Source organism: Eublepharis macularius, chromosome 11 (assembly GCF_028583425.1).
Source record: "Eublepharis macularius isolate TG4126 chromosome 11, MPM_Emac_v1.0, whole genome shotgun sequence".
NCBI lineage: Eukaryota > Metazoa > Chordata > Lepidosauria > Squamata > Eublepharidae > Eublepharis > Eublepharis macularius.
Window position 1 is genome coordinate 11,191,788 of NC_072800.1, and position 12,908 is coordinate 11,204,695.

Here is a 12,908-nt window from a genome sequence, read left to right on the forward strand (position 1 = left end):
GTCTCTATCTATGGTTTGAAGCGGCAAAATCAAAATGTCCTAGAGCAAAGCTGTGCAGTCAGATACAGCCAAACTTATAAACTGCCCAATATTTTGGGCATTAGATTTGGTTGACAATATCCAACATCGCTGCTGTCCCACCCCAATACGATCCCGATTATCACCGCACGTGATAATATCAGTACCAGGAATCCTGTTGGAGAAGCAGGAACAGCTATAGAGGAAGGAGTGCTCCCTAGTTGGCCGCTGGGCACACTTGCCTTTTAAAGAGTCATTATGCTCAATGGAGAGGCCAGGTCTACTCCCTTGAAAATGATGGCCCTTTAAAGTTTAAAGGGCAGATGTGCTGCTGAACAATTGTGGGCAGGAGCCTTTCCTTTCACTCCAACCCCATTTTAATGCCACATGGGAAAGTTAGGAAGGGCGTGATTACATCTTTAATTAAATATCTGCAGTAGTGTTCTAATAGTTCAGGAATGATAATAATACTTCCGATATTTATCAATAACAATAAACATCCTCTTCTCATCTTTGTGATATGGAGTTATAATGGTAATTTTACTTGTGCATATCCCAGTCTAGACACAGTGTCATGTCTGTGCCCCATCCATGCCATTATTTTCATGCTGAGCCAGGGATGCTGTTCTGAACCAGTGTTTCATGCTGTCATATTACCAATGCCATAACTGTTTTGCATTCACAGGCTTATAGAAGCTGCAGATGTCTTATCTAATGGACCGTAGAAACTCCCAGTGCTTCTGACCTTGTACCTCACTCACTCCCACGCAATGCTATGTTTCAACTTTGATCTCCTGCTTTCTCAGTGTCTAGACTTGATAGCGCAAATATGTGAGACATTCTCAGGACGCGTTCGCGCCAAAAGCCCTGTTTGGCTGATGGGAGGGGGAAGAAGTAAATGTGTGAGTTAAGAGGAAGGGTTTTCCCACATTGTCATTCCTGTCAAATTGATCCTTACTGCTTAGTAGCTTACCTTGCTTCTGAGTAATCATATGGACATATCTGTGGAAATGATTTGATTTCTGAATAAAACCATTTCACCAAGAGCCTGGATTCTTGCTGCAATGGTACAGGGATCTGTCGTCCATAGCCTGACACACAGGTTTATCACTTCAGCTTGTGCAGGCGAGAACCACGCTATACTACGCTGGGACAAAAGAATGACAGTTCTTTCCCCAGTGCCAGGGCCAGCCTGCATAACTTACAGCCCACCAGGCACAGTGCAGTCTTCTACTTCCGTGCCATGATAGACTTCTTCTACAGAAGGCTACCCAGTCTCTTGAGGGCCGTGTCTGACTTGGTCAGCTGCAGTTTATACAGGCCTCTGTTAGAGCATGATACATCTAAGACCAAAGGAAAGACATAGTGCAAAGCACACCCAGCTTGTTCCGCCAATTGTTTCTGCTGTCTATAGGGGAGCATCAATAGACTCACAGAGTGAAGAAAACTAAGAGATGCTTTGTATGCAGTACCAGTAAGAGGGACCCCCTGGGCAGTGCCACGTCTTGGCACAGCTTTAAAAACACATCTGACATGCACATGTTGTAATTTTACAGGGATTCATAAGATGCTGAAACACTACAAATAAATACATAAATAGATAGATTGATAAATAAATAAATAATTTTTTAAAACGCGAGAGTGGTCCCAAAATTTTTATACTGGAAGAAGAAAATATGCTGTCAACTATTTTGCACAAGAAGTATGCACAAATATGCAGACCTATTTACATGTCCTTAACAGACAGTCATTTTATTGGTGTTACTGAATACAAAATTATTAATTTATTATTGAAAATTTACCACTTCTCTATTCACTCACCTTGAATTCTGTTACCGACTTGTATTCGTTGGATGCTATTTTATCTTTCATAGTGCCAAAGTCCATGGGATGCTTTATTATCATGGAATAACCAGGAGCAATGGCATCCGTGACTGGGAAAGCGAAAAACCCATGAGGATCTTTCCTAGAAAAAGAAACAGAGACACAGGAATTTAATGATTAACATTATACTTGAGAATAATATTACTGGCTTTTGTCACAAAGCCCAGGGCTTTTTTTTCAGCTGGAACGCGGGGGAACGGAGTTCCGGAACCTCTTGAAAATGGTCACATGGCCGGTGGCCCCGCCCCCTGATCTCCAGACAGAGGGGAGTTCAGATTGCCCTCTGCGCCGCATGGCGCGGAGGGCAATCTAAACTCCCTCTGTCTGGAGATCAGGGGGCGGGGCCACCGGCCATGTGACCATTTTCTCTGAGAGCAACCATGTAAACTCCCCTCTGTCTGGAGATCAGGGGGCGGGGCCACTGGCCATGTGACCATTTTCTCTGAGGGCAACCCACTGAGTTCCACCACTTCTCCCCCCCCCCCCAAAAGCCCTGACAAAACCCATTTTATGTTAGCAACAGACCATCAAGTATTGTGCTTCAGAGAAAAGAAAAGCATTTCTGAGTTCCACTTTTGGAGAGACAAATTCTTGTGTATCAAAACCAGGCAGCACTCCGGTCTGAAAAGCCGTCTACAATTGACATCTAAAATCAGCACAGGTGGCTTGATCCTAAAACTTGGTTTTAGGATACTTAGTAAGCAAACAAAAAAATTAAGATAAGGCACACTGCACATGTTACCATGCGTAGTTGAAATCAGTATTTTAATAAATTTCTAAATTTTAGGTTGTGATTGTGTAATTGTGATTATAAATTAATTTTAATGCCAAAAATGCCTTCACATTTGAGTTGGAATGAAGTGTGTTGATATACTAGCCTTAATGCAATGTTAAAATATTTGTTAGTCTTTTGTGCAATACCTTTCTTGTCTTTTTGGGGATGCTTTAAAGTTAAGTAATATAACTGTTTGTATTATTTTAATAAGTTTTGATTGGTAAGATTTATAACTCTAAGTGGGTATGTATGTATATTGGCTAACATTGAATTTGTTTCTGTACAGCATGCTGAGAAACGTTTAAAATTTTACACTTTGTAGGATTTAAAGATTTGTAATTTAATCCTTTTTAAAATGCTTGCTTATTTTGTACATAAAATGATTACCTAATACATTTAGGGGAAAAAAAGATACGGCACACTGCAGCACTTCTCTACACCCATATAAGTTTTTTTTCAAACACTAAACGTGAATCTATCTTTGCATAAAATGGAGGTGAGGAGAATGAAGCAAGCCAGTTTGGGTCCCCACTTGAGAGAAAGACAGGGAAGAAATGAAGTAAATAAATACATCAATGTACAGATAAAGCAGTGTGAATATTCATGTCCTGGAATCAGCAGTCATATCTACACATTCTCCTCCAAGAAACTCAAATGTAGATTTAGACTGAAATTTTAAAGCAGCAGTTCTCCACAAGCAGGTGCCCTGCGAACAGGAACTGTCTCCATGCAGTCTGCATATATATTAACATGCGCACACGCAAAATACCTGGTTTTTGAAAAGCATTAATCTAAAAACAGAATTAGTTCAGCCACCTCTAATTTGCAATGAACATTTGGAAATAACAAATCACAGCTTACACTGGATCCAAATAAAAAAATGACAAAGGAGCTTTGAGTCTCAAAAGCTTATACCCTGAAGATCTTCTTGGTCTTTAAAGTGCTACTGGACTCGAATCCTGCAAGTCAAAAATTGCATGAGACAGCAGCAAACCTGTCATTTGAACACAGGTCTGCTCCAACCATGTGGGGCGGAGGGGAGGGTTAAGTCCAATTTTAAGAGCGAAAGGGGCTGGCAGGCGAGGGTGCTTCTTCCCGCCTACCCACAGCCTGCTTTCCCAGGTAATTTTCTGTCCATTGGGCCTGTCCATCTCTTTTGTTGTTTAAAAAAAATCAAGCTCCCTGCTCGTTTTATAAAGAAGTAGGGCAGAGGCTCATTTAAGAGACAGATCTGCTACCCTCACAATTACATTCAACCTAAGTGTCATAGAACAAAGTAACAAATCAATCTAAAATGATTTCTCTAAACAAAAGAGCCACACAAGGTTACACACAAAGCTCTGAAAATTCAATTCAACATCCACCGATCAATCTCTCTGTAGAATATGCAGCCTCACCTCTGTAACTGGCGAAGAAAATGTTCCAGTAATTGCTGGATAGGTGTACTCTCATTTTCTGCTGCAATCCAACACAAGGAAAAGGAAGAGATTAATTTTTTGACAGCTCTTTGTAACTGATACCTAGCTCAGGTTTACACCTGTATAATGTGCTGTTGTAGAGATACACACAAACGTTTGTGGCTCTGAAAAGATTATTTGGCATACAAATCCGCATGTACATTTTGTCTACAACTGTGTCAGAACAAAGGCTCAACAGCAGTCTTCTGAATCTGTTTTTGAATCTGTATCTGCTCAACCTGTCGAGCTCCCTTCTGCCTCTGCTTCTTGCCTCCAACCCTCGTCCTCGTCCTCATCCTCATCTCCCTCTCTTCGCTCGCATACTCTCCTAAATTCTCCACCCCGCCACTCTCTACCTCTCTATCACCGCTCCTACACAACCCACCCCAAGATCTCCAGGCAATGCGGCTTGGCCGTCTCTGTCTCTGCTCACAAGGAGCCACCCTGGCCTCCAGGGTTCTGGCCAGTTCCCCAGGGTAAACTTTGCAGCTGGTTCCCTCTAGGACCCAGGTAGGGGCGCCTAGCCTGTTTGCCTTGGTGTCAGCATCCCAGCTAGGCGTGCGTGCCTCTTGCCCTTTAAGGCTTCGGTGGGCAGCACACGCCTGGCTGGCTTCTCCAGCTGGCTCCCTTCCCCTGGCTCCCTTCCCCCCTCCCTCTCCATTGGCTGGTGCTGCGTCAACTCCTCTGGGCTCTCTGTGCCTGCTGCTGGGGTGCCGTCGGTTTGCAGGTAAGGGGTCTGTGGCAAGTCTGGGGTGCTTGGGGTACTCGCCCCCAGACAGGGGTTAAACCTGGACTCTCTGTTGAAAATAATGGCAGTTTAAAGGGCAGATGTGCCACTGGCTAATTGGGGAGTGCTCCCTCCTCCCTAGCTGCTTGTGCCTCCCAGACAGGATTCCAGATTCCAATATTATCAGGAACGATAACATCAGAATCGGGAACCATGTCGGGGAGTCAGGAGCAGTATCAGATATTGCCATTCCCATCTTCAAAATATTGAGCATCTTATTGGATCGACAATATCCCCTACAGAACAGCTGTGCAACATGGCAGATGCCAGTCTGAAAAGAGTAACTGTACTAGGCTTGCGCTGCCATGTCTAGGGTGATAAGAGCACAGAGGACATATGGCTGCTTGCATCCTGGACGAAGCAGAATTATATTGAGGTTGAGCTGCTCCTCCACATCTTTTAAAACTTTATTTGCTGAGCGTTGAGACTGCTGACCAAATTCACCACGATCTTGCCTAGTGTCTTATATAAGGTTATCGCATGTCATCAAAAATGTATTTTGAGAAGTTTTCAAGTAAGACTTACAAAAAGGGTAAAGGATTGTTGATCAACATTCCTGATGTAAAAGGACCACTATAAAAGGCAGAAATTGTTCTAGTTTAAATGTTTTCTGAAGAGTGATGGAGTAGTTAGAACTATTATTTATGAATCAGAACTTTAAATCTATAATGAAATTATACCCATATACAACACAGAACGCACTACATTAATTACGGATCCTGTTTCTTAGCTCAGTAATGTATATGATTGGCCCTTCTGAAGAAAGAAGAACACTGATAAAAGATGAACGTGTATTTCCACCCATTCAACAGATGTACCATCGAGAATCAAAGGTTTAATGTTTAAGTTATGTTTTCCTATGGACATTACTTTTCTATACTTGTAACTTTATTTTTTAACCCATCTAAGGAGCACAGGGTGGTATATGTGGCACCCTCCTCTGTTTTATCCTCAAAACAAGCCTGCAAAGTAAATTAGGCTGAGAGAGAATGACCTGCTCCAAGGTTCATCCAAAGAATTTCAAGGCACTGGGATAATCTCCCTTTACTGAAGTTAACACATTACTTGGGGCAAATCAGTTTTATGTTATAAACACAGCTATGTTCACTTACTCACCAGGCTGAGTTCTACAGGCCCGGACCGGACGATCAGGAGGCGGATCGACCTCTACTTTTTTCCCAGGATCAAAATCATCGGTCTCCCCTTCTGTGTCACAAAGTTCCTTCTCTCTTTTTCTTTTCTTCTCTTCCTGATACCAAAAGGAAGAAACGTGAACGTTGGTCAACAGCACCTTCCTGGATAGAAATGCAGGACGGGACATTCACACAAAATCTTCTTTAAAATTAATAAGGACTTTGGCAATATTAAAAATTCAGGAACACAGATTTCTCAGCGGCTATATCCCAATGCCACAGTAAAGTCTGGCTTGTTTAAATTAGTAAGGCTGTTGACATAAGCCCTGATTACTCTACAAAAGGCACAGAATATTGGACCCAGCAGGCAGGGGGCTCCAACCGAGAAACTGGTGCCTTGCTTTGTCATCTTTCTGACTTGCATGCCTACCAGAATCACGGGCCCAGCGTTTTCTACACCACAACACCCTTCTCAAAGTGGCTAGTTCAGGAACCACACCCTGTTCACAGAAGCAACGAACTGTAGTTTCTCAGCTGACTGAGGGGTCCGACAAGTGCAGTCCGCGAGATATAAGGTGGCTCTCTTCAGGCTGGGCCTTTCAGTTTGGGCAACTTGTTGGTAGTGCCAAGATGGTCTCATTTCTGCAAGATCCTGACTGCTGCCTTCCTCTTTGAACTGCTTTGCTGATCCTCACTTGATCTTGACCATGCTTCGGCTTAGCCCAGGACATGGATCCTGACTTCCAGGCTGACACGACATGGTGTCGGTTACACTCTATGGTCCCAGCAGCTGCTTCCCGTCCTTGACTCACCTGACGTCTAGCCTGACTTGGCTTTCTCTACCCTGACTCAGCATGTGTCATGTCACAGACTGCAGTTGGTTCATAAGCCCTGAACTCTGTGTTGCTTGCCTCCAAGCAGAATCCGCACACACCACTGCAAGAGCCCTTGTCTGCTGGCAAAACATTAGCACATATGCAGCCCGCCTGCTGTTGGCCCACTGCCAGCCCAGTGCACACCCACATTCCGGAGAAGTCTGGGGGCTGTTTTAGGTGAAGCTGGTCATCGTCCCCCTCCCTTCCCTTTCTGCCTGCTTCACCACATTTCCTGAACATTTTTTTTTATTCAGGAAAAGAATAAATACAACTTGGGAAGAAGCCCATGGTCACATCCAGGTCACCCGCTTGCTCTTCCCTGGAATATAAAGGTGGCTTGGAGGGAGAGTTCTCTTTATAAGAAGGAAAGTATGGACACAGGTGTGCAGCGGACAACTTCCGGCTAGTCATTTCTACTGCGTAAAAGCATGTGGTTAATAAGTGGGACCTTTTGTCCTGCTGCCTTTTAATTCCCCCTTGGGAGAAGGTACATCTGCAGAGTCCTGCTTGGTGAGCCACCACTAGTAGGTAGGAGAGGTTTGGAAAGATGGCAGAAAGTGTTAGCAGTCAGACCCTCTCTCATGCTGAAAAGGGCAGTTGATGGATACAGAATATCATAAACCCCTTCCTCACATGCTATGAGCAAATAGCACTGCCTAGCAAGGCAGAATGCTTTCCAGCCTGGCCGGAGCTTGAAAATTATCACAATGTGAGTCATAGGTAGCCTGCCTAGCTGATGCCCCCATGCCCCAGGAGTGACACATATCTAAGAACAAACAGATCTCCCAAGAACTCACAGTTAATCTCGTCAAAACCCTTCCTCTTTTCCTCGACTCATCTTTCCTAATCAGAGCTATTCAGCAAACCTGATGGCTCTACCCATCCAGAAATTCCTGGGTCATCAAGCTCCATTTACACCTTTTATCTAACCCAGGTAGAGCCATTAAGCCTCTCCTAACTTACTGTCCAAAACTCCAGACGAGCCATCAAGCCATTATCTTTGAGGCAAGACATCAGTCTGGCACTATAACTGGGCTGCTCTCTGTCACGTACTGTGCGTGTGTGTTCTGGGTCCCATCCATGCACTCTGATTATGGCTAAGCCCTCTCTTCCCCTTCTGTGAAACGCTGGTTGTTTTGCTGCCGGGTAATTATAGCCCTCCCTGAAATCGCTTTCCCATTTCCTCACTGTTTAGTTAGTTAACAACAACAACAACAACAACATTTGATTTATATACCGCCCTTCAGGAAAATTAAAGCCCACTCAAAGCAGTTTACAAAGTATGTTATTATTATCTTCCTGACAATCACCCTATGAGGTGGGTGGGGCTGGGAGAGCTCTGAGAAGCTGAGACTGGCCCAAGGTCACCAGCTCGGTCGGTATGTTCTGTGTGTTTTCTGTATGCTTGCCTCTTATTCCTCTGTTAATAAAGAAACCTTTCTGGTTAAACATCTGCCTGTTCATTTGAGAGAATGGGGTATGCCCTGAGAAAGCACCAGCAAAATGCTGTAGGAGCAGTTAGGTTTTTCAGATGTACCATGAAGCCACCTATGACCAGGAGGTTGAGAAGTGCCACAGAATGCAGTAGAAATCTTAGATCGCTGCCTGACCGCCATGGTGAAATGGTTGAAAAATAACAAATTGAAATTGAACCCAGACAAGACTGAAGTGATGCTTGTTGGGAAGGCAGAGATCTTGAAGGACACTGGACTCCCCACTTTCGATGGAGTTCGTCTGACCCTTGCAGACTCGGTTAAGAGCCTAGGGGTTATGCTGGACCCAGCGTTGTTACTAGAAAAACAAGTTAAGGCAGCTGCAAAAAATGCTTTCTACAACCTCACTTTAGCTTGGAAGATGGCTTCTTATCTTGACATGGCTGACCTGGCTACCTGGATCCATGCTATGGTAACATCAAGGCTTGACTACTGTAATGCTCTACATTAGGTCTCTCATCTAAGTTAACTAGGAGGCTCCAATTAGTGCAAAATGATGCAGCGTGACTGTTAGAAGGAGCGAGCAGGAGCAGGAGCATCACTCCCATCCTACAGTCACTCCATTGGCTACCTATCAGCTACCATGCTCAATTCAAGGTATTATTACATACAAAGCTCTTCATGGCCTTGGTCCAGCATACCTACGGGACCGCCTCCCTCCCTATGTCCCTCCATGGCAGCTTCGCTCATCTGAACAGGGTCTCCTGCAGGTGCCAGGCTGCACATGGGTGAAGTCAGCAGCAGCCCATACATGGGCTTTCTCTGTGGTGGCCCCTTACCTGTGGAATGACCTGCCTGAGGAAATCAGAACAGCCCCCACTTTCCCAGCTTTTTGTAAATGATGCAAAACCGAACTATTCAAAAAGGCTTTTTACTCAAATGGGAGGGCTGTATTGTAGGGATGGGGTCTCACATGCTTCGCTAATGAGTTAGGGACCACAGACTTCATCACTATATTGCCTTACATATTATCTGATGCTTTAAATATGTACTCCGAGGTACCACCAGTGCTCCAAGTTGTCTAATGTTAGTCCTAGAATTGATTATGTTCTGCTTCAGTATTTTTTCTACTCTGTATTGGATTCTTGCTAATACTATGACTTTTAAACTTGTATCTATTTACCCTATGGCATTGTTTATGGAAATGTTCTTGATACTGTACTGTACTGAAATGTACTTGATAGTGATTGTACTAATCTCATACTATGTAATCTGCCTTGAGTCTCAGTGAGACAGGTGGACTATAAATGATATAAAATAATACTAAAAAAATCCAAGGATTTCTGAAGTTGGACATATCATGAAACTATCATTACAAACAAGGTATAAAGTAAGATTTAGAATCCCAACAAACCACAGTTTGATGGGAAGTCTGCATATGTTGTGATAAAACTGGAGTTTTTTTAAAAAAAACATGGTATATAATCAATAATTAATGGAGATGCTTGAATGCAGCCACTATGGGAAAAATGGACTCCAAATACTAAAAATGAAAGGATATTTATAGCTTAAGCAAGACACAAACACTTTTTAGATAACCACTGCTACTGTTTCTACAGTATGTTCCATTCTCTTTTATTTGTTTTGCTAGCAGTTTTCATGGGTGTGTTCAATAGTTGTTCAAAAGGCAAAGAATTATAGATAGAGGAAACAAATACTTAATTCTTATTAATGTGGCAAACCTGTGTCAGAGTATATCAGTCACGTTCCTCTAGGCAAAAAAACCTTTGCCACACAGAATAATTCAGGAATTTTTTGTAAGGAGGAATATGCTACTATGTGAAGCTCTTCCTTCATCTTCCCTCTTCAGCGTGAAGTAGTACAGACCAACCTGAAGCTTAACAGTGAGAACTCAGCCAAAGTATTTAACTTGTAATTTTTTAAAATTCAAGATGATGTTGTTAACAAAGGGAAAAAAACAGATTTTAAAAAATATACGTCTTGGCAAAACAGAACACAGGATTCATAGCTTGAACAAAACATTGGCGTATATTAGGATTATTAGAAAATTTAAAATATCCTAAACATTTATATTCTGAAAAGAATCTAGGTCCAAAAGTCATCCATAGACCTCTTCCATGCAAATTTCCGAGGGATTAATTTCACTGAGCTCACTGGATGTAATCTTGCATAAGACTGTAGTCATTTATTACTGCAGTCCTTTATTATGACCGTATGAACATTTGCTCAGATGTAAATCTTGTATGATTCCCTATTTGTTCTTAGGTAAGACCACAACCTTAGTTCACTGTTTGGCTCAGAATGCACAATGATATGCAGCTGTTACTGGAAGGAGTAAAGAACAAGCAATTTACAATTGTACAAACAGTTGCTTTTTAAAAGGTAACTTAAAAGGTTTACTTTGCAACTCCACCAACATTGTGTGTAATGCACAAAATGAGTTATTTTCCAGTGAAAAAGTCTTAAATTGCTATGGCTTAAAACTGTCAGGCTGAATCAGTTCTACTCGTTTTAAATATCTCCTCACAAGAAGTTAAGCAAGGACTACTGGAGAAAATGTGAAGAACGTACTGGTGAAGATGTTTTGGCATTAAAGAATCCCTCAGAATGAAGCTACAGATATCAACATCATCTGATTGCCTCCACATGTGAGAAGACTGGTTGTAACAAGTGAAAGCATCAAAGTATTATTCCCTACCCGGGACTCTGAAGATTCTGCTAGTCCAATATTTCAATACAACTTGCATCTGATGACAACAACTTCCCTACTGAAAGTTTGACAGACTTATTTTCACAGTTGTCTGTCAAACTTCGAATAGGGAACTTGTCATTAAACTGTTTACCTTTCTTTTCCGTCTCTCCTCATCATCAAGATGCTTTTCTTTCTCTTTATCAGATTTCTTCTTCTTTTTCTTCTTCTTTTCTTTATGTCGCTCTCTCTCATGGTCTGATCTGTCATCGTAGTAACTGGAATCGTGTCCTGATCCCGAAAGCTCAGTCACTTCACTGCCTCCAACTTTCAGTACCAATTTCAACGGCTTTTCCAAAGGTTTATCTACATAATCTAAAAGAAAAATGTACAAATGGTAGAGTGTGTCTATAAATAAAAGAATTCTATACTCACATGCTCCATTGTTTGCTAACTAGCACTATCAGTCCTAATGAATGCTGCGTACAGAAGCCTTATTCATATGATAATCTAAAGATACATGAATTTACTGAGCTGAAGCTAAGCCGATCTGTGTCTGATAATACAGCCTCTGACAGGAAGGATAACACCCTCACTTATGATAATTCAGCAAGATAATGACAAACTGAAATAAATGCAGCAGAAAAGAGGATATGGTGCAACAGAAAAGAGGAGTACAGATATTAGGTTCTCCTCTGTTAAAAAAAGCTTAGAATACAGCTCCATGCCTATTATGCAACTGTTAAAAGGGCCCACACTTGGCTTTGGATCACTTCACACAAAACACTTTGGAGGCATGCATCCAAAACACTACCCATGACCAAGCTTGTAAGAGGGGCCAACAGAAGAAAGTCAGCCCCGAGAGCAGGGAGTGTAGATGCCCATAAGAGGCTGACAGACCCTCAGGTCTCCCTATGTAAGAGGGGTGCAGGATTGAAAGCACCCAAGGGGCAAGGGGGCCAAAGGTACAGAATCCTCCTTGCCTTTTTCTCCACAGCCCCTTCCCTGTGGGGCACTATTCATAAAGATTTCCAGCACTGGAGCCAAGCTGGTCAAAGGACTTTGGAGGCTAGATGAGTATGGACGGGAAGGGGGAAAGAGTTCAGCAACTCCCCCCCCCCCGACCCCCCGCAACACACACCTGCAGGAAAGGTTGCCAGCTCAAGGTTGTGCAATTCCTGGAGGTTTTGAGTGTGAAGCTTGGGGAGAATGAGATTTAGGAGAGGAGGGACTTCAGCAGGGTATAATGCTGCAGTGTCCACCTTCCACAGAACTGATCTCCGTTGCCTGGAGATCAGCTGTAATCCTGGAAGCAAACCCAGGTTGGCCCTTGAGGTAACGTGTGAATGAATCGAGTGACAAGGGTTGCCAGCTCCAGGTTGGGAGATTCCTGGAGATTTGGAGGGGGATGGAGCCCAGGGAGGGCCAGGTTTGGACCAGGTTTTCTCCAAGGGATCCCTGTAGCCTGGAGAGCAGTTGTAATTCCGGGAGATCTCCAGCCTCCACCTGGAGGTTGGCAAGCCTCTATCGACCCGAGCCAACCACGGGGAGCGGCGCCAGCGGGCGGTGCGCCAGTCCGCGTGTGCGAGCAGCCCGCCCGGGAGCGCGCCTCCCCCTCAGCGCGCCGCCGCTCGGCCACCCACCGTCGTAGGCAGCGGCGCCGGCCCCAGCGGCACTGACGGCCGGGGCGGGCGCGGACCTCCATTCGGCTTTCTCCGCCTTGTGCTTCTTATGCTTCTTCCCCATAATGATGACAGGAATGGCCGCCGCGGAAGGCGGTCATGGCCGGAAGTGACGTCTGGGCTCGAGAGGAGGCCGCTTCCGGCGCGGCCGGGT

At 43.8% G+C, this 12,908-nt stretch overlaps 1 protein-coding gene across 2 annotated transcripts in view; it reads right to left on the bottom strand.

Annotated features, from left to right (window-relative positions):
• The window catches only part of BRD9 (bromodomain containing 9), a 31,334-nt gene extending 18,487 nt beyond the window's left edge, over positions 1 to 12,847 (bottom strand). For both annotated transcript variants that reach the window (XM_054992005.1, XM_054992004.1), the window contains exons 1-5: positions 12,716 to 12,847; positions 11,227 to 11,447; positions 6,038 to 6,170; positions 4,075 to 4,135; positions 1,840 to 1,984 (exon numbers count right to left, since the gene is read on the bottom strand). In XM_054992005.1, coding sequence (XP_054847980.1) covers positions 1,840 to 1,984; positions 4,075 to 4,135; positions 6,038 to 6,170; positions 11,227 to 11,447; positions 12,716 to 12,818 — 663 coding nt within the window. In that variant the 5' untranslated portion in view covers positions 12,819 to 12,847. The remainder of the gene's footprint in view (positions 1 to 1,839; positions 1,985 to 4,074; positions 4,136 to 6,037; positions 6,171 to 11,226; positions 11,448 to 12,715) is intronic.
• Positions 12,848 to 12,908: the final 61 nt, after the last annotated feature.